Here is a 26,211-nt window from a genome sequence, read left to right on the forward strand (position 1 = left end):
CACTAAGTAGCAGAGGCTGTCTACAAACCAAGATCCTCCTGTCTCAGCCTCCCAAATGCTAGGATTACAAGCGTGCACACCACACCCAGCTTCCTAGTTTTAATAAGGTCAATGTTAGTATGGCATCTTGTGAAAAAAAAAAAATTCCCTGAATGTTTCCTGTGTGTGTGTTTCTAGGGATCATATTCAGGGCCTCAGGCATGGATATGGCAGGTGCTGTACTCTAGCTACACCACAGCTCTTTTTTTTTTTTTTTTTTTTTTTTTGTGTGTGTGTGTGTGTATGTGTATGTGTATGGTTTTTACTGTGGATTGATCCCAGAGGCATTCTGTGTGTGTGTGTGTGGGGGGGTTGCTGGGGCTTTTTACCCTCAAGCTATTCTTCCAGCCCTTTTTTTTTTTTTTTTTTTTTTTTGAAACAGGTTCTTTCTAGGTAGCTGAGAGTTTCACTGAGTTGTTGAGGCTGGTGTCAAACCCACTATCCTTCTGTCTCGGCCTCTGGGTACTGGGATTACAAGTGTAGGCCACCACACCCGGCTTGTTTTCATTCTTTTTTTTTTTTTTTTTTTTTTTTTTTTCTGGAACTGGGAGTTGAACCCAGGGGCATTCTACCTCGGAGCTATACCCCCAGTGCTTTTTTTTTTTTTTTTTCCCCCAGCCCTATTTTTCATTCTTTATTTGGAAACAATGTTTCACTAGGTTGTAGAGAGTCTCACTAAATAGCTGAGGCTGGCCTTGAACTGGCAATCCTCCTGTCTCAGCCACCCAAGTACTAGGATTATAGGCCTGTGCCACCATGCCTGCTCCTTCATTACAGTCAAATGTTTCTTTTTAAGCTGGAATGGATTATGATGAAACACTTGAACATGGATAGATATGATTGCCTTACTGTCATGAATTTGAAAAATGAACACTTTGGAACAGATTTCTTATGAGTAGCAATTTGATACTTGTTTTTCTAAGAGAGAGAGAGAAAATGTGTGTGTGTGTGTGTGTGTGTGTGTGTGAGAGATACTGGGGATTAAATTCAGCAGCATTCTACCTCCAGGCTACACTGCCAATCCTTTTTATTTTTTGTCTTTAAATAGGGTTTTGGTAGGTGGCTAAGAGACTCACTAAATTGCTGTGGCTGGTTCTAAAACAATCTCAGTCTTCCTGTCTCAATCTTACTGTCTCAGCCTCCTAAGTACTGGGATCACAGGTGTGCGTGTCACCACACTTGCCTTTAAGATTTTCTTAAAGAACCATTAGAGCGGGGTGTGATGGTACACACTTGTAATCCCAGTACTTGGGAGGATGAGACAGGAGGATCGCAGGTTCAAAGCCAGCCTTGACAGAGTAGTGAGGTTCTCACTAACCTACTGAGACTCTGTTTCCAAATTAAGAAATGAAATCAAGCCGGGCATGGTGGTGCACGTTTGTAATTCTAGTATTCAGGAGGCTGAGACAAGAGGATCGTGGTTCATGGAGAGCCTCAGCTACTTAGCGAGGCCCATTCACAACTCAGTGAAACCCTGCTTCAAAGATAGAAAGACTAGCCGGGCGGGGAGGCGCACGCTTGTAATCCCCGTACTTGGGAGGCCGAGACAGGAGGATCGCACAGTCTGGAAGCCAGCCCTGCTGGCTTAAGAGACCCTGTTTCCAAATAAAAAAGTATAAAATAGGTCTGAGAGTATAGCTTGGAGGTCCAGGAACCCCAGTACCAGAAAAAGAAAAAAAAAGACTAAAAAAATAGGACTGGGGGTGTAGCTTGGAGGTCCAGTGCCCCTGGGTTCCATCCCCAGTACAGAAGAAAAAATTCTTACTCATTTGTCTCCTGCCTGTGTGAATGACAGCATTACTAAAGTTAATGTTCTAGAATTACTCATTGTCCAGTGGCCTTCCTGACCTTATCTTTTTTTTTTTCTTACAGGAAATGAATCTTACAGGAAGGGCCTTATGAATACATCTGTGCTTTCTTGCTTCAGACTTTACAGTTGAGGGCCAGCACAGCCTGCAAGTACCCCTTATTAATATTACAAGGAAATTGCTACCTCAGCAAACAAAAGAAAACGAGAAGACTTGGAATAACAAATGCCATTTTTAAAGAAATCTTGTTTTCTTAATACATTACAGGAAATTTGGAAAGTTTTAGCATTGAAGATAAGCTTAACAAATAAATGGATTTGACGGGCAGGCTCTGTCAAAGTTCTGCAGAGGTTTGACCTTCCTTCTTAAGGATTTAGTGTGAAAGACTCTTACTGCTTTTTAAATTGCTGTTGATCAGCTTGTGGGTTTTGGGGTTCTAACTTTTTGGTATATTGAAGATACATTATATTACATTTTTAAAAGTTAAGTTATTTTTCTGCCATTGTAAATATAAGTATCAAAATATTCTTGCAAAGCAATTATAGACACACATTTTTTTTCTCAGCAAGCATATCTTTTTATTAAAAGAGTGGAATGAAAAACAGTTCTTATATAGCTTTTTGGACACATTTTTATTTTTTGTCAGTGGTCCTGCCTATACTGAAAATACTTATTAAATAAACTTGTCCTCACCTCTATGTTGGATCACATAGTCACCTGCCTCATGGAAATGCCTTTTTTAAAACTTAAATTTTCAGAACTCCACTATTTTTATACCTAGTTACAGTTTTGAGAAAAAAGAAGCTCAGACAGAACCCTGACCTGTTCACGGTCTTTGGGATAGTTTCCTACCCGCATGTATTGCTGCAGTGCCCAGGACAGTAAAATGGACTACAAACGGCGCTTCCTGCTTGGCGGGTCCAAGCAGAAGGTGCAGCAGCACCAGCAATACCCACTGCCTGAGCTGGGCCGTGCACTGAGTGCTCCCCTGGCATCCACAGCCACCTCTGCCCCCTTGGGCAGTCTGACCGCTGCAGGCAGCTGCCACCATGCTATGTCCCACTCCACTCCCATTGCTGACATCCAGCAGGGCATCTCCAAGTACCTGGATGCCCTCAACGTCTTCTGCCGTGCCAGTACTTTCCTCACAGATCTCTTCAGCACAGTGTTCAGGAACTCCCACTACTCAAAGGCGGCCATGCAGCTCAAAGATGTGCAGGAACATGTCATGGAAGCAGCCAGTCGGCTGACCTCTGCCATAAAGCCCGAGATTGCCAAGATGCTGATGGAACTTAGTGCTGGAGCTGCAAACTTTACAGATCAAAAGGAATTCAGTCTCCAGGACATTGAGGTAGAGTGCCTTCTATATTATACATAGTTTTAAATGTATTCCAGGGATGAGTGAGGATATTTTCTGGATTTTCTCAACACACTGGAATGATAGCCTTTGTCCTCTTTCAGTTTATGTTCTCTCCTTGTAAAAATTTTGTGCTTGCCAAATTCTGAATTGCTTTCATTTCAAATTAAGTTAAAAGATTATTAAACAGAGCTGGTGGTGTAGAATTAGAGGTTGAGTGTATTTAGTATGTATGAGGTCTTAGATTCAAACCCCAGCCCCCCACAAAAAGATTATTAAACAAATCAATTTGTATTATAGGTTTTTGTACCTAAAATTTTCAGTTTGTAAACTAATTTCCAAATAACATTAAAAGTACTTAGTGAGAAGTTGGGTGTGGTGGCGCACCCTTGTAATCCCAGTATTTGAGAGACTGAGACAGGAGGATTGCAGGTTTATGGCTAGCCTCAGCTACTTAATGAGGCCCTCCAAAACTTAGTGAGACCTTGTTTCAAAATAAAGAATACAAAATAGGGCTGGTGGTGTAGCTCAGAGGTAGAACGTCCCTGGATTCCATTCCCAGTTCTGCCAAAAAAAAGTACTTAGAATTTGAAGTATGATTATAGCTTAATATAAAATGTCATAAAAAGATATTCATTAGTTTGTAAGAAGTTCTACACATTTTTTTTTTAATTTTGTGGTACTAGGGATTGAACTCAGGCATTCTATCCCCGAAATATACCCCCAGCCCTATTTTATTTTATTTTTTGGTAATAGGGATTGAACCCAGAGACATTCTACCTTCAAGCTACACCCCCAGCCCAGTTTTATTTCTTATTTGGGAATAATCTCATTAGGTTGATGAGAGTCTCACTACTTACTGAGGTGGTCCTCGAACCTGCGATCCTCAGGCATGCGCGACCATGCCTGGCTCCCCAGCCCTATTTTTTATTCTTTTTTTTGAAACAGAATCTCACTAAGTTACAGAGGGTTTCACTAAGTAGCTGAGACTGGCCATGAACCTGTGATCCTCCTGTCTCAACCTCCCAAGTACTGTGATTACAAGCTTGTCTCACCACACCCAGCTCCACAGTTTTATAGGATGAATTAGTTTTCTAGTTCTAAATTCATACCTGTCCATATTTAGATGCATTTGTTGAATCTTATTCAACACGTTTTCTTTCTTTTCTTTCTTTTTTTTTTTTCTTTTTTTTTTTTTGGTGGTGGTAGTGGTACTTGAGATTGAACTACACTTCCAGCCCTATTTTATTTTTTACTTTGAAGAGTTTCAGTAAGTGGCTGAAGGCTTTGCTAAATTGAAGGTTTTGATAGAATGAAATACTCTCAGTTCTGTATGGTGGCACATGTTTTGAATCCTAGTATTGGGAGGTTGAGACAGGAGGACCTCAGGCTCGAAGCCAGCCCCAGCAACATAAGCCCCCAGCAACTTAGCAACTCTGTTTTAAATAAAAAATAAAGCTGGTATGGTGGCACAGCTTGTAATTCCAGTACTTGGAAAGCTGAGACAAGAGGATTGCAGGTTCACAGCTAGTTTCAGCAACTTGTGAGGCCCTCCACAACTTAGTGAGACCCTGTTTGAAAACAAAGAATAAAATAGGGCTAGGAGTATAGGTCGGAAGTAGAATGTCCCTGGGTTCTATCCCCAGTACCACACACACAAAAATAATAATTTAAAAAACTAAAAAATGGGCTGGATGGGTTATTATAGCCTATAAGCAGAAGGCTCCTGGGTTCTATCTTCAGTATTAAAGTAGGGAGAAAAAGAAAAAGAAAAAAATATTCTTTTAGGGCTCTGGATTAGAATGTACAGTTAGAAAGCAAGTTTCACTAAGAATAAAGATGATCTTTTTTCTTGATTTCATTTAGGAAATTATTTATTAAACTTTGATCTACCCTATCAGTTTAACAAATATATTTTTGGAATTATTTTTAGCTGTTCAGGGGGCTAAACTAAGGTTGGTTTCTCATTGTGTCCTTGTATATCCAAGTTAAGCTCCTGGATGAGATGGTAAGAGGAAAAATATCCTGTTCCCCATCTTAACACTGAAGTCATTAGTCTTTTGAGCCAATTCTGATGACTTGGGTGGCTGAATAAGCTAATTTATACTATTTTAATTTTTAAAAATAACTAAATTGCTGGGCATGGTGGCGCAAGTTGTAATCCCAGCATTTGGGAGGCTGAGACCAGAGGATCGTGGTTCGCTGACAGCCTCAGCTACTTAGTGAGGCTTTTTGCAACTCAGTGAGACCCTGTTTCAAAATAAAGAATAAAAAAAAAATAGGCTGGGGGTATAGCTTGGAGGTAGAATGCCCCTAGGTTCCATCCCCAGACCTGTAAAGAAATAAAAATAAAAAATAAATAACTAAATTGATTTTTATTATGTATAAAATGATTTTGAGAACCAGGTGTGGTGGCACATGCTTGTAATCCCAGCATTTGGGAGGCTGAGATAGGAAGATTGCAGTTCATGAACAGCCTCAGCTATTTCATAAGACCCTTTGTAACTGAATGAGACCTTGTTTCAAAATCAAGAATAAAAAATAAGAGCCGAGCATGGTGGCACACGCTTGTAATCCCTGCACTTGGGAGGCTGAGACAGGAGGATCGCACAGGTTCAAAGCCAGCCTCAGCTACTTAGTGAGGCTTTCAACAATTTAGACTGTTTCCAAATAAAATAGAAAAAAAAAGGTCTGGGAGTATAGCCCGGAGGTAGAAAGCCTCTGGGTTCCACCCCTAGTACCACCAAACAAACAAAACAAAACAAAAAAAACAAATAAAATAGAAAATAGGTCTGGGAGTATAGCCCGGAGGTAGAAAGCCTCTGGGTTCCACCTCCAGTACCACCAATAAATAAATAAATAAATAAAATAAAAATAAATAAATAAATAAATAAATAAATAAAAGTAGGGCTGGGGGTGTAGCCCAGAGGTAGAATGCCCCTGGGTTCCTTCCCCAATACTGCCAAAAAACCCAAAGCAATCAACAACAACAAAAAAAAAAACCCATTTTGAAGCCATGTGCAAAAGGAACTTAAAATTATTCTTATTTATTAATTTATGCTATTAGGGATTAAACTTAGAAATATTACCTTTGAGCTACATCCCTAGCTATTTTATTTTATTTTAATTAATTAATTTATTTATTTATTTTTTGGTGGTACTGGAGATGGAATCCTTCTACCTCTGGGCTACACTCCCAGAACTATTTTTTTATATTTTATTTGGAAACAGGGTCTCTTAAGCCAGCAAGGCTGGCTTCAAACCTGCGCGATCTTTTTGTCTCCACCTCCCAAGCGCAGGGATTACAAGCGTGTGCCACCACGCCCAACTACTATTTTTTATTTTATTTTATTTTATTTTATTTTATTTTATTTTATTTTATTTTATTTTATTTTATTTTATTTTATTTTTGTGGCACTGGGATAGAACCAAAGTTAAGTTCCAGAGGCTGGCCATGAATCTACAATTCCATATAAGCCTCCCAAGTACTAGGATTACAAGCGTCTGCCACCAGGCTGGCTCCTTTTATTTTTTTTTAATTGTTATTTATTAGTTGGGTGTGGTAGCACATACTTGTAATTCCAGTACTTCTGAGGCTGAAACAAGAAGATCACAGGTTCATGGCCAGCCTCAGCTACTTACTGAAGCCTTCCACAACTTAGTAAGATAAGACCCTGTTTCAAAATAATAAAAAAATCAGGCTGAGAGTGTAGTTCAGAGGTTGAATGTCCCTGGATTCAATCCCAGTACTGCAAAAAAAAAAAAAAAAAAAAAAAAAAAAAAAAAAATTGTTATTTATTTTTCATATTGGGCATTGAACTATGGTACATTCTACATCTGAGCTCTGCTCCTAGCCCTATTTTATTTTTCATTTTGAAACAGAGTGTTGCTTAATTGCTGCTGAGCTGGCCTCAAAACTGTGATCCTTCTGTATCAGCTTCCTAAGTACTGAGGTTATAGGTGTATGCATTCACACCTGGCTTTATTTTTAATGTTGAAATGGGACTAACTCACTTACTCCTGACTGGACCCAAATCTTAAATCCTTCTGTCTCAGCCTCCCAAATACTGGCATTTCAGATGTGTGCTATTGCTCCTGTCTGTTCCTTTTTATTTTTGAGACAAGATCTCACTAAATTGCTAAGACTGGCCTCAAACTTTCAGTTCTCCTGAAGCAGCCTTCCAAGTTGCTTGATTACAGGCCTGGGCCATTAAATTTTTTTTTTTTTAAACCGGGTGTGGTGGCACACACTTGTAATCCCAGCATTTGGGAGGCTGAGAGGAGAGGATCACAATTTGCAGACAGCCTCAGCTACTTAGTGAGGCCCCTTGCAATTTAGTGATGAAACGGGGATTTCTTGAGAAGAAACCTCGCGTTTCATTAAAGATGAAATGGAGTTTCTTGAGAAGAAAGTGTTTCCTTACCAGGTTCTTGTCTACGGTGAGCAAAGATGACACCCGCAGACCGCAGGAAGGGGAGTAAAAGGTTTATTGGAAGCAGCTGGGAATAGGGAAAAGTGGCCGGAACTCTGAAGTCCAGCAGCTGCCTTCAGGACAATACTTGAGGTTTGCCCAAGCCAAATGCCTTCAGTTGCAAGCTGCTTTCTCCCAGAGTCCACACGATCTGCCAGAAAGGAATAGGGAAAGTGGCAGAACACCTCTAGGGCTATCGGTGCTCTGGTGTCCAGCAGCTGCCTTCAGGACAATACTTGAGGGTAGCCCAAGCCAAATGCCTTCAGTTGCAAGCTGCTTTCTCCCAGAGTCCACATGATCTGCCAGAAAGGAATAGGGAAAGTGGCAGAACACCTCTAGGGCTATCGGGGCTCTGGTGTCCAGCAGCTGCCTTCAGGACAATACTTGAGGGTAGCCCAAGCCAAATGCCTTCAGTTGCAAGCTGCTTTCTCCCAGAGTATACGCGATCTGCCAGAAAGGAAGTGCAGGTCACCCCTAGGGGCCCTCTTTGGCCTTGATGTCCAGCAGAGGCCTTCAGGTCACTACCTAAGTGTAGCCCGGGCCACGTGCCTTCAGTTGTACTCCACCTTCTCTCAAAGCTAATGCGACCTGCGAGAGAGAAAAGCTCTCCAAAGGGGAGGGGTTCCCAGAGAGGGAAAAACCATCCTGGTGGCTGCGCTAGGGGATTATATATGTCTGCATGTCCTCTGTTGGTTGGAGTTTGGGATTCTGGGGATTCTGGGAAGCAGCTCTCAGAATTTGCATATGGTATTTACATGTCCTTTGAAGGGTCCTTTCAGTAGGAGTGTCAGACTTGCTCCAATGATGTCTCCTGGGTTTGTTGACTAGTAAACAGATGGTTTTGTGAAGCTTTGCTCATTCTTATGTCTGAATTTTGGAAGAGCTGATCTCAGAAGCCTTGGAAGTTAATTAGTATTCTTCACCCCTCAGGAAATTAACTTTTTTCTACTCAGGCCTCTTTCCTATCTGCCTATTTCCTTCTACTTCCTCAATGAGACCCTGTTTCAAAATAAAGAATAAAAAATAGGGCAGGGGTATAGCTTGGAGGTTGAATGCCTCTAGGTTCCATCCCCAGACCTGCAAAAAAAAAATTGTTATACATGTAAGCCAGGCATGATGGCTCACACTTGTAATCCCAGCATTCGTGAGGCTGAGACTGGAGGATCACGGTTCGTGGACAGCCTCAGCTACTTGGTGAGGCCCTCTGCAACTTAGTGAGACCCAGTTTCAAAATAAAGAATAAAAAATAAGGCTGGGGGTGTAGCACGGAGGTCAAATGCCCCTGGGTTACATCCCCAAACACGCCAAAAAAAAAAAAAAAAAGTTATACATGTATGGCAGCTGAGCATATTCCTGGAATCCCCGTACTTGGGAATCTAAGACAGGAGGATCACAAGTTAGAAAGCAGACTTAGTGAGGCCCTCAGTGATTTAGCAGGATTTTGTTTCAAAATAAAAAATGAAGCGGTGTCTGGGGGCGCACGCTTGCAATCCCAGCATTTGGGAGGCTGAGAACGGCGGATTGCGGTTCGGGGACAGCCTTAGCTATTTATTGTGAGGTCCTCCATAACTTAGTGAGACCCTGTTTCAAAAATAATGAAAAATAGAGCTGGGGATGGTGGCACATGCTTGCAATCCCAGCATTCGGGAGTCTGAGACTGGAGGATAGAGGTTCACAGATACCCTCAGCTACTTAGTGAGGCCCTCTGCAACTTATTGAGACCCAGTTTCAAAATAAAGAATAAAAATAGGGCAGGGGGTGTGGCTCGGAGGTCAAATGCCCCTGGGTTCCGTCCCCAGACCCACCAAAAATAAAAATAAAAATAAATAAAAATAGGGCAGGGGTTGTAGCTCGGAGGTCAAATGCCCCTGTTTTCCATCCTCAGATCTGCAAAATAAAAATAAATAAATAAAATGAAAAGGGCTTAGAGGTAGAACACTCCTAGATTCAATTCCTAGTACTAGTACTACTAATACTAATAGTAATACTAATAATAAATAAAAGGGCTGTGGATGTAGCTCAGTGATAGAGTTCTCCTGGGTTTAATGCCCAGTAACACACAAACACAACTCTAAATAAACACATGTAAGCCATGCCTGTAATTTTAAATGAATTTCCAGACAATAAAATTTAAATCTTCTCTTTTCCTCTTCTTGATATCCCATTCCTTTCCCTGGAGTGACCTGTACCTGGTTGGCATGTGTCATTCCAAATTAATATTTATACACACAAATCCATACCTGTACACACACAAATGCACAGCTTTGGCTTTTTTTTTGTGGTGGGAATTGAACCCAGAGGCATTCTGCCTCCAAGCTATACCCTCAGCCTGATTGTATTTTATTATTATTATTTTTGTGATGCTGAGGATTGAACACAGGGGCATTCAACCTCCAAGCTACACCTCCAGCCATATTTTATTCTTTATTTTGAAGCAGGGTCTCACTAAATTACAAAGGGCCTCACAAGTTGCTGAGGCTGGCCATAAATCTTCAGTCTTCCTTTCTCAGCCTCCTATGTACTGGGATTATAAGTACCTAGGAGGTACTTATATAAGTACCTAGGAGGTACTTATATAAGTACCTAGGAGGTACTTATATAAGTACCTAGGAGGTACTTATATAAGTACCTAGGAGGTACTTATAATGCACCATCATGCCCAACTCTGATTTTATTTTTTATTTGGAAACAGGGTCTCACTGGGTTGCTGAGAGCTTTGCTAAGTTGCTGAGGCTGGCTTTGAGCCTCTGATCCTCCCATCTGTTTCCCAAGTACTGAGATCACAAACATGGGCCGCTATGCCTAGTTTTTTTTTTTTTTTTTCTTTTTTTTTCCCTGGTACTGGGGGTGGAGCCCAGAGGCTTTCTACCTCCGAGCTATACTCCCAGACCTATTTTATATTATTTATTTGGAAACAGGGTCTCACTAAGTTGCTGAGAGCCTCACTCAGTAGCTGAGGCTGGCTTTGAACCTGTTTGATCCTCCTGTCTCAGCCTCCCAAGTGCGGGGATTACAAGCATGTGCCACTGCACCCGGCTGCCTAGCTTGTTTTATATAAAGAATCATGTTTTTCAGCCATCAGCATGCCTCCTTACTGCTTGATAGAGATGTGGCAAGAGAGCAGTTAGGAAAAACTCTGCCCTTTCTTGAAACGTGTTGAACATGTTAAAACCAGGCTGTTATAGTTATCATCTTTTGATAACAGTACTTTTAGCTTTATTTAGTTTTTTGTTTTTCCAGTAGTGGAGATGGAACCCAGGGGCATTCTGCCTTTGAGCTATACCCCCCAGCCCTATTTTTTATTTTTTATTTTGAAACAGGGTCTCACAGAGTTGCTAAGAGCTTTACTAAGTAGCTGAGGCTGTCTTCAAACCACAATCCTCCTGTCTCAGCCTCCCAAATGTTGAGATTACAAGCATGCGCCACCTCACCCAGCTTGAGCTATGCTTTAAGTCATACCAGTAGGTCTTAGAGGAAACAGAGTTAGAGCTACATGGCTATTTGCTTTCCATCCCTGGAGAGCCACTGCCCTCATTCTCCAGATCAGGTTAATTAGAAGATGAACCAATCACAAGGCATACGGGCTTAGAAAGCCCTGAGATGTGTCAGTACCTACTTGTCCCTTCTACTTTCCTAGAACTACATGGCCCACTGAGCTGAGAAGGGGAAATACTTCTTATTGGTGTAATTTGGAATTTTCATTTTCCCCATTGAAATGATTAGTATAGTTGGAATAATACCATGGTTTTTGTGCATAAGGAACTAAACAGGCTTTTTTTTTTTTTTTTTTTTGGCTGTACTGGGGATAGAACCCAGGGGCATTCTACCTCCAAGCCACACCCCCATCCCTAGTTTTTTTTTTTTTTTTAATTCTTTATTTTGAGACAGGGTCTCACTGAGTTGCAAAGGGACTCACTGAGTAGTAGCTGAGGCTGTCCTTGAACTTCTGATTGTCTTGTCTCAGCCTCCCAAATGCTGGGATTACAAGATCACACACACACACACAAAAAGTAAAACCCTGAGAAATTATTTAACATTCATCTCTAGGGAAAGGAGTCTGTAATCTAACATCGCTGAACTTGACTGATTAGAAGAGGTCTCTTGCTGTAGTTTGGATATGGTTTATCTCTAGCAAAATTCATGCTGAAATTTGATTTCCAATTTAACAATGTCAAAAGATAGTTGGCCCTTTAAGAGTTTGATTAGGTCAGTAAATTTATGAGTTCTTGCACTAGTAGGGTGGGATTATTGACTTTCAGAGTGGATTGCTATAAAGAAAGGGCATTCCTCATATTTTGACTCTTTTGTACTCACCTGCTTATTCTTCTGCTTTCTACCACGAGTTACAGCAATGCAAAGCCCCCAAGCAACACCATACTGTAGCTTTCCAGTCTTCAGAACTTTGAGCCTAAATAAACTTTTTTCTTTATAAATTACTCAAACTCAGCTGAACATAGTGGTGTATGCCTGTAATCCCAGTACTTGAGAGGCTGAGACAGGAGGATTGCAAGTTTGAGGACAACCTCATCAATGTAGTAAGACTTTTAGCAACCTAAGAAGACTCTGTTTCAAAACAAAAATAAGCTGGGGGTGGGGGGCGCACGCTTGTAATCCCAGCTTGGGAGGCTGAGACAGGAGGATTGCATGGTTCAAAGCCAGGCTCAGCCACTTACTGAGGCTCTCAGCAACTTAGTAAGACCCTGTTTCCAAATAAAATATAAAATAGGTCTGGGAGTATAGCCCAGAGGTAGCAAAGCCCCTGGGTTCTACCTCCAGTACCACACACACACACACACAGAACAGATGTGGGTGTAGTAGCTTGGAGGGAGAATGACCTGGGCTCAATCCCCAGTACCAGAAATAAATAAATAAATAAATAAATACCCAAGCTAGATATTCTTTTATAGAAACAGAAAACAGAATAAAGTACCCTGCTCAGGAGCACAGCCCAAGACTGTGTGAGGAAAGCCTGATATTCCAGAGTATTCAAATGCTTGACCATTTTATTTTACATATGTATGTATGTGTTTATTTATGAGACTAGAGTTTGAATCCAGGAGCATTCTGTCTCTGAGCTACACCCCCAGCCCTATTTTTTATTTTGAAACAGGGTCTTGCTAAGTTGGGGAGGGCTCCCTAAGTTCAAACCTGTTATCTCGTGTTTCAGTCTCCCAAGTACTGGGATTATAGGTATGTGCCACTACACCCAGCTTTGACCATTTTAAACCTAGGAGAAAGTGTAGTTTCCTATCACCCCTGATGGCCAGTTCATTTTTCTAATGATTCCCCAGGTGATTTTAATTTACAGGCAGGTCTTTTTTTTCTCTTCGGCACTAGAGATGGAACCCAGCGGCATTCTACCTCCGGGCTATTCCCCCAGAACTATTTTTTATTCTTTAATTTTGAAACAGGATCTCACTGAGTTGCAAAGAGCCTCACTAAGTAGCTGAGGCTGTTAGTGAACTCGGATCCTCCTGTATCAGCCTCTCAAATACTGGGATTTTGTTTTGTTTTGTTTTTTGCTACTAGGAATGGAAGCCTCTGGGCTACATATTTATTCATTTGTTTGCTTGCCTCTGGGCTATACCCTCAGACCACTTATTTGTTTGTTCATTCATTCATTCATTCATTTATGCATTGCAAGCATGCTTGTAGTACTGGAGATTGAACCCCAGGTGTAGTGTACTTCTGAGCTACACTACCAGCCTATTTTGTTTTTATTTTTGAAATAAGGTCTTGCTAGGTTAATGAGTCTGTTAACTGAGGCTGTCCTCGAACCTGCAACCATTCTGTCTTAGCCTCACAAGTATTGGAATTACAAGCACCTGTCACTATGCCTTGGGTTATTTTTTATTTTCAAACAATGTCTTGCTAAATTGCAGAGCCTGGCCCTAATCCTGTGATCCTCCTGTCTCTGGCTAGGGATATGCTTTTGATTGACAGATACAGATGCCTTGTCCAGGAACTGCAGTTGCTCACTGTGTGCTTTGCCCTAGGACAGAAAGGGTATGTATTCTCTTTAGGTTGTACTCATGAATGACTTTGTACCTTCTGCTGGGTGGTTTACCCTCACTATCTTGCTCTTAGAGAAATGGCTTGTGACAGTGCTGTTTTACTAGTTGACTAGTACCTGCAAAACTGGTACATAAACCCAGGAATTTATTTATTAAGCAGAGCCAAATAATCTGGGTTTACAAGATGTTTCTGCTTCTTAGTGCCCATATGGCCTTTAGCATCTTTTAACATCTATGAGTATCAGTTCCCAATCTATAAAATGGAATTACTACCTACCTTCCAGACTCCTATTGAAGATGAGAAATGATTAGTTCTGTGAAGCACTGTATCCTATTAGTCATCATCATCATTATCATCATTGTTTTCAATATGGCTGGAAAGGTCTAGTGTTCAGTAAGTTATTCTTTTTTTTTTTTTTTTTTTTTTCCGGGCCTGGGTATGGAACCCAGGGGCATTCGACCTCCGAGCTACACCCCCTGCCCTATTTTTTATTCTTTATTTTGAAACAGGATCTCACTAAGTTGCAGAGGGCCTCACTAAGTAGTAGCAGAGGCTGTCCTCGAACCGTGATCCTTCGGTCTCAGCCTCCTGAATGCTGGGATTACAAGCATGCGCCCAGCTCCAAGTTATTCTAACTGAAGCACTTTTAAGTGGAGACAGTTGCCATTCCAAGAACATTGGTAGGTCTCTGCTCAGTTCTAACCTAGCTCCTGAGGTACCTTTGTTTTGCCTTTAGTGTTTTGTTTTTGTTTTTTTGTTTTTTTTTGGTGGTACTGGGGATGGAACACTTCTACCTCCGGGCTACACTCCCAGAACTATTTTATATTTTTAACCCGGGCGTGGTGGCGCATGCTTGTAATCCCCGCGCTTGGGAGGCTGAGACAGGAGGATCGCACAGGTTCAAAGTCAGCCTCAGCTACTTAGTGAGGCTCTCAGCAACTTAGTGAGACCCTGTTTCCAAATAAAATATAAAAAAAGGTCTGGGAGTATAGCCCGGAGGTAGAAAGCCTCTGGGTTCCACCCCCAGTACCACCAAAAAAAAAAAAAAAAAAAAAAAACTTATACATTTTTACTTGGAAACAGGGTCTCTTAAGCCAGCGAGGCTGGCTTCAAACCTGCATGATCCTCCTGTCTCCTCCTCCCAAGCACAGGGATTACAAGAGTGCACCACCACGCCTGGCTTCCCTTTAGTGTTCTTTTCCCTTGAGTTTTTTTGTTTGTTTGTTTGTTTTCTTTCAGTTTTTGGGGGCACTGGGGATGAAACCTAGGGGCCTTCTACCTCCAGGCTATACCACCAGACCTGTTTTATATTTTATTTGGAAATGGGATCTCACTGAATTACTGAGAGCTTCAATAAGTTGTTGCGGCGGGCTTCAAACCTGTGATTCTCCAGTTTCAGCTTCCCACGTACAGGGATTACATGCATGTACCACCACGCCTGGCTCATCCCTTGAATGTTCTAACACAGCAACAGTATTGCCTGCCTGATGTCACAACTGCTAGGACCTTCTCAGTCTAAAAACTTGAGTGGACTTATACCAGCAATCACTGTTCTTTTAACCTTGCACCTAGAATGGGGTATAGAGAAAGGAAGTGGAGGGGGAAGGGAGAAGGATCATGTTGATTGAATACATTCACAGTGTTAGTCATCATTCTGTTGCTGTAACAAATACCTGAGATAGCAGGGTGAGGCTCTCTGCAACTTAGTGAGACCATGTTTCAAAATAAAGAATTAAAAAATCCATCTGGGCGTGGTGGTGCACACTTGTAATCCCCGAGCTTGGGAAGCAGAGACAGGAGGATAGCGCAGGTTTTAAGCCAGCCTTGCTGGTTTAAGAGACCCTGTTTCCAAATAAAAAAGTACAAAAAGGTCTGGGAGTGTAGCCCGGAGGTAGAAGGCCCCTGGGTTCCACCTCCAGTACCACCAAAAAAAAAAAAAATCACCCCAGTACCACACACACACACACACACACACACACACACACACACAATTTATTATCTCAGGTATTTGGTTGGTTTTTGTTGTTGTTGTTTTGTTTATTTTTGCAGTACTGGGACTAGAACCCAGGGGCATTCTACCTCCAAGCTAAACCCCCAGCTCTATTTTATTTTATTTATTTATTTTTGTGGTACTGGGGACGGAACCCAGGGGCATTCTACCTCCGAACTACATCCCTATTTTTTATTCTTTATTTTAAAGCAGGGTCTCATTGAGTTCCAAAGAACTTCACTAAGTAGCTGAAGCTGTCCACTAACTGGGATCCTCCAGTCTCAGCCTCCTGAATCACCACTCCTGGCTTTTATTTTTATTTTGAAACAGGGTCTCACTAGGTTGATGAGAATCTCACTATATGTTGAGGCTGTCCTTGAATTGTGATCTGGTCTTCTGGTCTCAGCCTCCCAAGTGTTGGGATTAAAAGCATGCACCAACCCCTAGTTGAAATAATCAGTTTATAGAGGAAAGTTTTTTGTTGTTGTTGTTGTTTTGTGTGTGTGTGTGTGTGTGTGTGTGTGTGTGTGTGTGTGTGTGGGGTACTAGGGATGGAACCCAGGGGTTTTCTACCTCCAGGCTACATTCTTGGACCTATTTTATATTTTATTTGGAATAGGGTCTCACTAAGTTGCTGAGAGCCTCATTAAGTAACTGAGGCTCACTTCAAACCACAATCCTCCTGTCTCATGTTCCCAAATGCTGGGATTACAAGTGTGTGCCACCATGCCCAGATAATTTGTTCTTAAAAAATACTAGGCTAAACCTGGGTGTGGTGGTACACTTGTAATCCCAGCATTTGGGAGGATGAGACAGGAGGATTGCTGTTCTCAGACAGCCTCAGCTACTTAGTGAGGCCCTTTGCAACTCAGTGAGATCCTGTTTCAAAATAAAGAATAAAAAATAGGGTGGGGTGTATCTTGGAGGTAAAATGTCCCTGGGTTCCACCCACAGTACTGGAAAAAAAATATTTTGCTAGCCAGTTATGGTGGCACATGCTTATAATTCCATTACTGTGAGGCTGAGACAGGAAGATCACAGGTTCGAGGATAGCTTCAACAAGTAGTGAAAATCTCATCAACCTACTGAGACCCTGTTTCAAAATAAAAATAAAAGTCGGATGTGGTGGCACATCCCACTACTTGGGAGGCTGAAATAAGAGGATCACAGGTTCATAGCAGCCTCATCAATTTAGTGAGGCTCTATACAACTTAGTGAGACCCTGTTTCAAAATAAAGACTAAAAAATAGGCCTGGGGGTGTAGCTCGGAAGTAAAATGCCCCTGGGTTCAATCCCCACTATGGCAAAATAAGTAAGTAAATACATAAATACATAAATACATAAATAAATAAATAGAACTGGGGGTGTAACTCAGAGGTAGAATGCCCCTGTGATCAATTTCTAGTACTATAAAAACAACAAAATACTAGACTATGCTGGATGTGGTGATGGATACTTTTATTGCCAGTATTTGTGAAGCTGAGATAGGAGGATCACATGTTTAAAGCCAGCCTCAGCAAGTTGGCATTTAGCAAGACCTTGGTTCAAAATAAAAAATAAAATAGGTTTGGATGTAGAATATCTTGGGTTCAATTCCCAATATTTTACACACACACACACACAAAAAGAAAATTACAAATCAGCCTGGCATCTTGGCACACACCTGTATTCCAGTACTTGAGAGACTGAGACAGGAGGATTGTAGGTTTAAGGACAGTCTCGGCAACTTAGGTGAGACCCTTCAAAGTAGACCTTCATATTTTCAAAATAAAATAGAAAGCCAGGTGTGGTGGAACATGCTTGTAATCCCAGTACTTGGAAATCTAAGAAGACTCCCAGTACTTGAACCAGGAGAATCACAGTTTCAAAGCCAGCCTCAGCAACTTAGCCCCCAGCAACCTAGTGAGACCCTGTTTCCAAATAAGAAATAAAAAATTGGGCTAGGGTGTAGCTTGGAGGTAGAATGTCTCTGGGTTCCATCCCTAGTGCCACAAAAAAAGCCCTGGGTATGGTGGAGAGGTAGAATGCCCCTGGGTACAATCCCCTAGTACCAGAAGAAAAAAAAATTATGAATCACTTATCTTAAATATATTTACTCATTCAGTATGTATATATTCAAATAATAGTTTTGATTAATGCTGTCATTCCACAGATATTTACTGTATACCTTATTTATACCAGCTGCTGTTCTAGGCTTAGGGACTATAGTACTGATAAAGACAGAAATCCTTCCCTTAATATAGCTACAAGAGGTTTGTGATCTTTTTCTTTTTTCTTTTTTTTCCCACTTTTTTTGGTACTGGGGACTGAAACCAGGGGAATTCTACCTCAGAGCTACACCCCCCAGTTGCTGAGGCTGGTTTCAAAGCTTTCAGTTGCAGCCTCTCAAGTACTGGGATTACAGTATGTGCCACCAGGTCCAGCTGGAAAGAGAAATTAATGGAAGTAGGTTAAAAAAAAAAAAAAAACCACCAAGGGTCTCTTTAATTTTTTTGTCTCAGGTTAGCTGCAAAGGAAGCAGGATAAGGCCAGCTTCTTCAAGGAAGGGGAAGGAAAGGCAACAGAACTGGCTCAGCTGTCCTGCAAGGCACAGTGGTACTCTTCCTCCCCTTGATTTTGTCACACTGTGACAGGTGGACAGCTTTGTTTTCCATGTAGGTATTCAGTGTTTGGAAGGCTTGGACCTTTGAGCTAGTGCTCTGTGTAGATAGTCTAGAGGCCCAGAGCAACTACAGAGGTCCAGGAATTATATGTCTTTAAGGGGACTGTATTTTATATCTTGCAGTATTTTTACTGGTTTGTCAGGGATCACTAAGAGATAGTAAATCAAATCCTTACATAGTTGAACCTAGAGTTTCATTTCAATATACTAACATGATTACCTATCTATGTTTGTAATAACTTATTTGCAAGCACTGAATCACTCATAAGAACCTTAATTCCAGTTATTTTAGATAGATATATGCCAAAACTGACATAGCACAACAGTAATGGAAAATATTAGAACCTGGTTTCAAAATATGATTTTTTTTAAACATTAATGGAATTAAATGTGTATACTATTTGTCTTTCTAAAAAATAGATTCAGGAAGCCGGGCGTGGTAGCGCACACTTGTAATACCCACGCTTCGGAGGCGGAAACAGGAGGATTGCTCAGGTTCAAAGCCAGCCTCGCTGGCTTAAGAGACCCTGTTTCCAAATAAAAAGCATAAAATAGGTCTGGGAGTGTAATCCGGAGGTAGAAGGGTTTCCAGGAACCCCAGTACCACCACCACCAAAAAAAAGAAAACAAAAAAAAGATTCAGTGTGACTTATTTCCTGTTTTGTCTAGGAGATATTGTATAGCAGATTATACAGTAAATATTTTCTAATTATATATGCCAAGTGAAGATCTAAATTTTGCTCCTAGTTTATGTTGAGTCAGAGAGGTTGCCCACACCTATAATCCCAGTACTTGAAACAGAAGGATTGCAAGTTTGAGGCCAGCACTAGCAACTTAGTTCCTCAGCAATTTAGCAAGACCCTGTTTCAAAGTAAAAAAAAAAAATAAAATAGGGCTGGGGTGTAGCCCAAAGATAGAATGCCCCTGGGGTCAATCCCCAGTACATACTGAATTTTTTTTTTTTTTTTTGTGGGTCTGGGGATGGAACCCAGGGGCATTTAACCTCCGAACTACACCCCCTGCCCTATTTTCTATATTTTATTCTTTATTTTGAAACAGGGTCTCACTGAGTTGCAGAGGGCCTCACTAAGTAGCTGAGGCTGTCCGCAAACTGCAATCCTCTGGTCTTAGCCTCCCAAATGCTGGGATTACAAACATGCACCACCATGCCTGGCTTGACTCCCCATATTTTATTCTTTATTTTGAACCAAGGTCTCTCTCACTAAGTCTCAGAGGGCCTCACTAAGTAGCTGAGGCTGTCCGCAAACTGCAATCCTCTGGTCTCAGCCTCCCAAATGCTGGGATTACAAACATGCACCACCATGCCTGGCTTGACTCCCCATATTTTATTCTTTATTTTGAACCAGGGTCTCACTAAGTCTCAGAGGGCCTCAGTAAGTAGGTGAGGCTGGCCACAAACCTTCAGTCTTCATGTCTCAGCCTCCCAAGGGGATTGCAAGGGTGCACCACCACACCCAGCTCTATTTTTGTTTTGAAAAAGGGTCTTTCTAGGTTGCTAAGAGTCTTAAGTTGCTGAGGCTGGTCTCAAACCTGTGATCTTCCTGTCTCAGCCTCCCAAGTACTGTCTCAGCCTCACTAAGCCCAGAGATAGTATCCTAGAAATGCCCTGTACTGAGTAAGCATTTCTCAGATTTTTTTCCTTTAGAAGAGCAGCTTTCTAACTGGTTGTGGTGGTACACGCTTTTGGGAGGCTGAGACCAGAGGATTGTAGTTTGTGGATAGTCTCGGCTACTAGTGAGGCCCTTTGCAACTCAATGAGACCCTGTTTTTCAACAATAAAAAGACTAAAAAATAGGGCTGGGAGTGTACCTCTGAGGTACAATACCCTTGGGTTTCATCCCTAGTACCACACACACACACACACACACACACACACACACACACACACACACACAAAGATCCTTAGACTCTGTCCCTTGGCAGATACCCGCCCCTTGTTGTTCATTTTACACCAGCACCTCACCTTGTGTATCTGTTACAGCTTTGCTGTCTCCCCTGCCCACCCCATTAGAATGTAACCCTTAGGAATTTAGGAACCTTCTCACTCCCTTGTAGTATCCTCTGGCTTTTTGTGCTTGATGTTAGGTATTCACATATTATATATTTGTTGCAAGAATAGTTGTGAGACTGTGACCCCAGAGCAAGTGGTACATGGCACCTTCATGTTTCCCTCTCCTTCCTCCTTCCCCATAGTCTGCAGAGACACTGAAACAGGGTGGAAAGGAAGAGCTTATATTCCTGAAAAGCCTGTTCCACTTCCCTCCCTGTGTTTGCACTGTGTGGAGGTTCAGGACACCCTTAACCAGTGCCGATTAAGGGTGTCTCTCTCATGCCTGGTCTCGGTGCTGCCACTTCTCAGTTGTGTCCAGTTGTTTAAACTCTGTTGAAGGCAGTGGGACACACTGGCTAAAGACTGACTACTCTGCTATATCCAGTTTTATCCCCTTGACAAAGTTTCAACACCTTTGTATGCATCTGTCTTACTCTTTGTAAAACGGGGATAGCCTTGAAGGCAGTTCTTAGAATTAGGTATGTAACCCATGTGAAATCTTTGGCATAGGTCAAGTATATGGTGAATGCTCAGTTAAAGTTGGCTGTTCCTGTGTGTAGTACTAAGTAGATGTTGTTTATTTCATTGTGATTTGTATCTCCAACTGAGTTCCTAGGTTTGCTACTTCTGTACCCCTCATCCTATCTGATCTAACACAGACTCAGGAATTCTGGGTGCAAATTCAGCCTGTGCTTCTGATTGTTCACTATGAAGAGGGTGCTTTGGTGTGAGATTTGTGTGAGATCTTTGTTAACATATTTGCTTTTGTCTTGTCTTGGTGATTTCACAGAGCAAGAAACATTTCAGAGGAATAAATGTCTCATTGGGAGCTGGCCTGCCCCTGTTTCTTCAGGAGACAGAGCTCTGACTCCTGGGGATGGACAGGATAGATGGCAAAGGCAGCATCTGACAGGTGTGCTGGGAGGAGAGAGATCCCAAGTCGAATCTTGATCTTATTTGGGGCTCTTCCAAGGACAGGGCTGGGCTGGAGTACATGACCACTTTTTAATATTTTAATTCTTTTAAAAGACAATGAAAACTGTTCCAAACTTTTACCACCTCCCAATGATAGGGAATGGAGGGCTGGCAGCAAGTGGACCTCATAGGTTTGCTCCTAACAGTTGGATGAATTATAAACTTCAATAAAGTAAATTTTTGCCGGGCATGGTGGCACATGCTTATAATCCCCGCGCTTGGGAGGTGGAGAGAGGAGGATCGCGCTGGTTCAAAGCCAGCCTCGCTGGCTTAAGAGACCATGTTTCCAAATAAAAATATAAAAAATTGGTCTGGGAGTGTAGCCCAGAGGTAGAAGGGTTTCCAGAACCCCAGTACCACCAAAAACAAACAAACAAATAAATAAATAAATAGATTTTTGTAAAGTCATGTATGTAAACCAGTGAAAATAAATACGTTCCCATCCTTCCCCAACACACACACAAGGAATATGATTTTTTTTGCCATTGTCAAATTTGCTGTGGGCCAAACCACTGTGAGAGATTGGGGGGAAATGTCAGTAATCTGGAAGATGTATGCTCAAATTGCTTTGGAGATAAGTTTTTTGCTCTCTCTTAAAGAAAGAAAAGTAGGAAGTCATAGAGAACACATAAGAAAGAAAACAGGGACCAACAATGCTAGAGAACGGCTAATGCCAGAAAATTGCCAGATTTATGTGTGGGGTTTTGTGTGTGTGTGGTGCTAGGGATTAAACTCAGGAGCATTCGACCTCTGAGGTATACCCCCAGCCCTGTTTTTTATTTTTATTTGGAAGCTAGGTCTCACTAAGTCAATGCAAGCCTCACTGAATTGCTGAGGCTGGGTTCAAACCCGCAGTCTTCCTATCATAGCCTCTCAAGTGCTAGGATTACAGGCGTGTGCCACTGTGCCTAGTGATAGATGTGTTGTCATACACTTAAATGTCTATAGGAAGCCAGGCATGGTGGTGTACACTTGTAATCCCAATACTTGGGAGGCTGAGACAGGAGTATCCCATGTTCAAGGACAGCCTCAGGAAGTAGTAAGACTTACATTCAACCTAGCGAGGCCTTATTTCAAAATAAAAATAAAACGATAGTAAAAAATAGGGCTAGGATATAACTCAAAGGTAGAATGCCTCTGAGTTCAATTCCCAGTATCCCCCCCAAAATGTCTAAAGTACATGGAATATTTAGTGTATATATGTATAATTATATATTAATGTGGCATTATTAGTTTAGGGTTTTTTTCTCTTTCTTTTGGTGATACTGGAGATGGAACCCATGGGCATTACAAGCATATGCCACCATGCCTGGCTTAGGAAATTTATTTTAAAAATACTACACTCATGTTAGGTGTGGTAATGCACACTTATAGTTCTAGTACTTGGGAGGCTGAGACAGGAGGATCACAGGTTCTCAGCCAGCCTTAGCTACTTAGTGAGGCCCTCTGTAACTTAGTGAGACCCTGTTTCAAAATAAAGAATAAAAAATAGGGCTGGGGTTGTAGCTCTGAGGTAGAATGTGTTCGATCTTCAGCACCGCAAGAAAAGAAAAAAATCCCGCTTGGTATATTAACCAGACATTAATACCTATCAGGTTAGTGGGTTGCCACTGTACTGATGAATGGAGTTATCTAATATAATTGACTCCTAGAAAACTGGTCTGTCAGCTTTGTTTCCTAAGACTCAAACTAGGACACACAACTATGTAATAACTATATTAACACCATTCCTAAAATAACCAGTATCTTTTTTTTTTTTTTTTTTTTGCGGGTCTGGGATGGAACCCAAGGGCATTTGACCTCCGAGCTACACCCCCTGCCCAGTTTTTTATTCTTTATTTTGAAACCGGGTCTCACTGAGTTGCAAAGGGCCTCACTAAGTAGCTGAGGCTGTCCGCGAACCGCGATCCTCCGGTCTCAGCCTCCCGAATGCTGGGATTACAAGCGCGCGCCACCATGCCCGGCTTGTAAAATAACCAGTATCTTTGGATACTATTTCCAGTGGAATATTTTCTTATAAGCCAAACCTTCCTTTTTTGAGATTTTTAATCACATGGCTTTTACTTTGTCTTCTGAACACTGTGTGGATATAACTGGGATTGTGGATTGCTGTTTAATAGGAGCTCAAAGACAGCCAGGTTAGTATGAGCCCAATTCCAGGAGATGGGAATGGAGAACAGTAGTGAAGACCGTTGGCAGGAAGTTGGAGGCACTCTGTTTGGTTGCGCAGTTTTAACTTCAGGCACCAGGCACCTAGGTCCAAGCATGTCCTTCTAAACAGGCATGTCCTTCTAAAGCATGGGTGTCAGCCGGGCATAGTAACACACGCTTGTAATCCCTGCGCTTGGGAGGCTGAGACAGGAGGATCGCACAGGTTCAAAGCCAGCCTCAGCTACTTAGTGAGGCTCTCAACTACTTAGTGAGACCCTGTTTCCAAATAAAATATAAAATAGGTCTGGGAGTATAACCTGGATGTAGAAAGCCCCTGGGTTCCACCCCCAGTACCACAAAAAATAAAAAAATAAAATAAGGGTGTATTCATTTGAGTCACTCTTCCATGCCACTCTGGCATGGGGCTGTATTTCTCTTTTCTGTATTTCTATCTTTCTAATAAACTTCTTTAAATCTTCAAAAAATATATAAAATAAAATAAAGCATGGACATCTTTTCACTTTTCATGCTCTCCCAGTTTCCAGCCATTGATAATTGAGAAGTTATGGTACTGATCGACAGCAGCTATAACTGAAAAGCCCTTGCTCTCTTGTCTTCACAGGTGTTGGGGCGATGCTTCTTGACAGTGGTGCAAGTCCATTTCCAGTTTTTGACTCATGCACTACAGAAGGTCCAGCCAGTGGCATACTCTTGCTTTGCTGAGGTTGTTATGCCAGAAAAAAAGAACAGCAGCAGTGGCAGTTTATCTGGCATGGGCCACATCCCTGAACTGGAGGAAGCTGTGCGCTCCTGGCGGGGGGCTGCAGAGGTAACTAGCTTTGATGATTTGGAGCCTTGGGTTCAAATGGGAAAGACTCCAGAACCACATTCAACCTTCGAGGTACACCCTCTGCCCTATTTTTTATTCTTTATTTTTGAAACAGGGTCTCACTAAGTTGTGGAGGGCCTCACTAAGTAACTGAGGCTGTCTGCGAACCACGATCCTCTGGTCTTAGCCTCCCAAATGCTGAGATTACAAGCGTGCGCCACCACTCCCAGTGCAGTTTTTTTTTTCCTATGTTAAAAGCTTTCTAGAAATTTATTGCTATTTATGAGAAGGACCCTGAAATGCTAATTGGAGGATGTGTTGTGGTGGAACCTGTTGGCAACCATTTATACTGCTGGGTGGTCCTGGTTCAGACCTTTCTGTTGTCATCTGGTTTTGCAACCTTTTATAGTCTCCTGTCTTCTTGTCGCCAGCCTCCTCTAACTATTCCACTCATTCAGAAACCCCAATCTTTCTGCTTCATCTGCTGGCATCATTCAAGAGAACCCATACCAGGTGAGGCCTCCTAGTGGTACTTTGACCACCTCACCATGACCTTTTCCTACATGCACTTCATACTGTTTTCAGCTGGTACCCAACACTGAGAAAAAGGAATCCCTTACATTAGCCTTTCTTTCTCCCATCACCAGAATACTATTGCTCTGCCCTCCTATCTGAGACACATCTTTTCTTCCTTTCCCTTAATTACAACAGAGGTGCCCTCTCCTGTTCAGGGCATGTCCTGGCCCCACCTTGCTCCAGTCTTTGAGGGCCTGGCTTCTATGGTGAGGCTTTCTTCTCTCTCCTTCATCCTCAGTCAAACAGCATCAAACAGAAAAATTCACTCTGCTCTGCCCTATTTCTTAGCTGTTTTCACAGCCAACTTCTTGAAGATGTTTTCATTCATTCTAAAAATACTTATTAAGAGCTAGGCGTGGTGGCACACGCTTGTAATCCCAACATTCAGGAGGCTGAGACCGGAGGATCACGTTTCATGGACAGCCTCACCTACTTAATGAGGCCCTCTGCAACTTAGTGAGACCCTGTTTCAAAATAAAAAATAAAAAAAATAAAAAAATTTATTAAAGCTGGGCCTAATGATGCATACCTGTAATCCCAGTACTTGGGAGCCTGAGACAGGAGGATCACAGGTTTAAGAGCAGCTTCAGCAACTTAGTAAGACTCTTAAGCAACCTAGTGAGAACCTGTTTCAAAGCAAAGATAACAAAAAAAGGGGTGTGAGGGTGTAGCTCAGATATGGTATTTGGGTTCAGTCCCCTGTACCATAAATAAGTACTTCAAGCATATAGAACATGTCACATATCAGTGTATGTTGCTTTTATCTTTGTCAGGTCAATCTTAATTTTTGCCACATTTGCCTCAGGGCTTTTTCTTTTTTTTTTTTTTTTCTTTCCTTTTTCCTTTTCCCTTTTCCCTTTTTTTTTTTTTTTTTTTTTTTGCGGAGGGTAGGTGCTGGGAGTTGAACCCAGGTGCATCTACCTCCGAGGTACATCCCAGGCCCTATCTTATTGGGGGGAGGGTGCTGGAGATTGAACTCTGAGGCATTCTACCTCTGAGCTATACCCCTAGCCCTATTTTTTTATTTTGAAAAAGGATCTCTCTAGATTGATGAGTGTTACTTGATGAGGCTGTCCTCAAACTTGTGATCCTTATTTCACCCTCCCAAGTACTGGTATTACAAGTGTGCACCATCACATCCGGCTCATATTTTCTTTTCTTCTTTTGGGGGGGTCTGGGGATGGAACCCAGAAGCATTTGACCTCTGAGGTACACCCCCTGCCCAATTTTTTATTCTTTATTTTGAAACAGGGTCTCACTGAGTTG

General features: G+C 41.8%; 1 protein-coding gene across 1 annotated transcript in view; it reads left to right on the forward strand.

Annotated features, from left to right (window-relative positions):
* Positions 1-2,703: 2,703 nt before the first annotated feature.
* GARRE1 (granule associated Rac and RHOG effector 1) overlaps positions 2,704-26,211 on the forward strand; it is a gene marked incomplete at both ends in the record, with an annotated part of 76,810 nt that continues 53,302 nt past the window's right edge. Inside the window, 2 exons of the mRNA XM_080704389.1 lie at positions 2,704-3,198; positions 24,163-24,369. Of these exons, the coding sequence (XP_080560515.1) occupies positions 2,704-3,198; positions 24,163-24,369 (702 nt within the window). The remainder of the gene's footprint in view (positions 3,199-24,162; positions 24,370-26,211) is intronic.

This window comes from Muscardinus avellanarius (assembly GCF_963383645.1).
Source record: "Muscardinus avellanarius genome assembly, chromosome: 10".
In the NCBI taxonomy this organism is placed as follows: Eukaryota; Metazoa; Chordata; class Mammalia; order Rodentia; family Gliridae; genus Muscardinus; species Muscardinus avellanarius.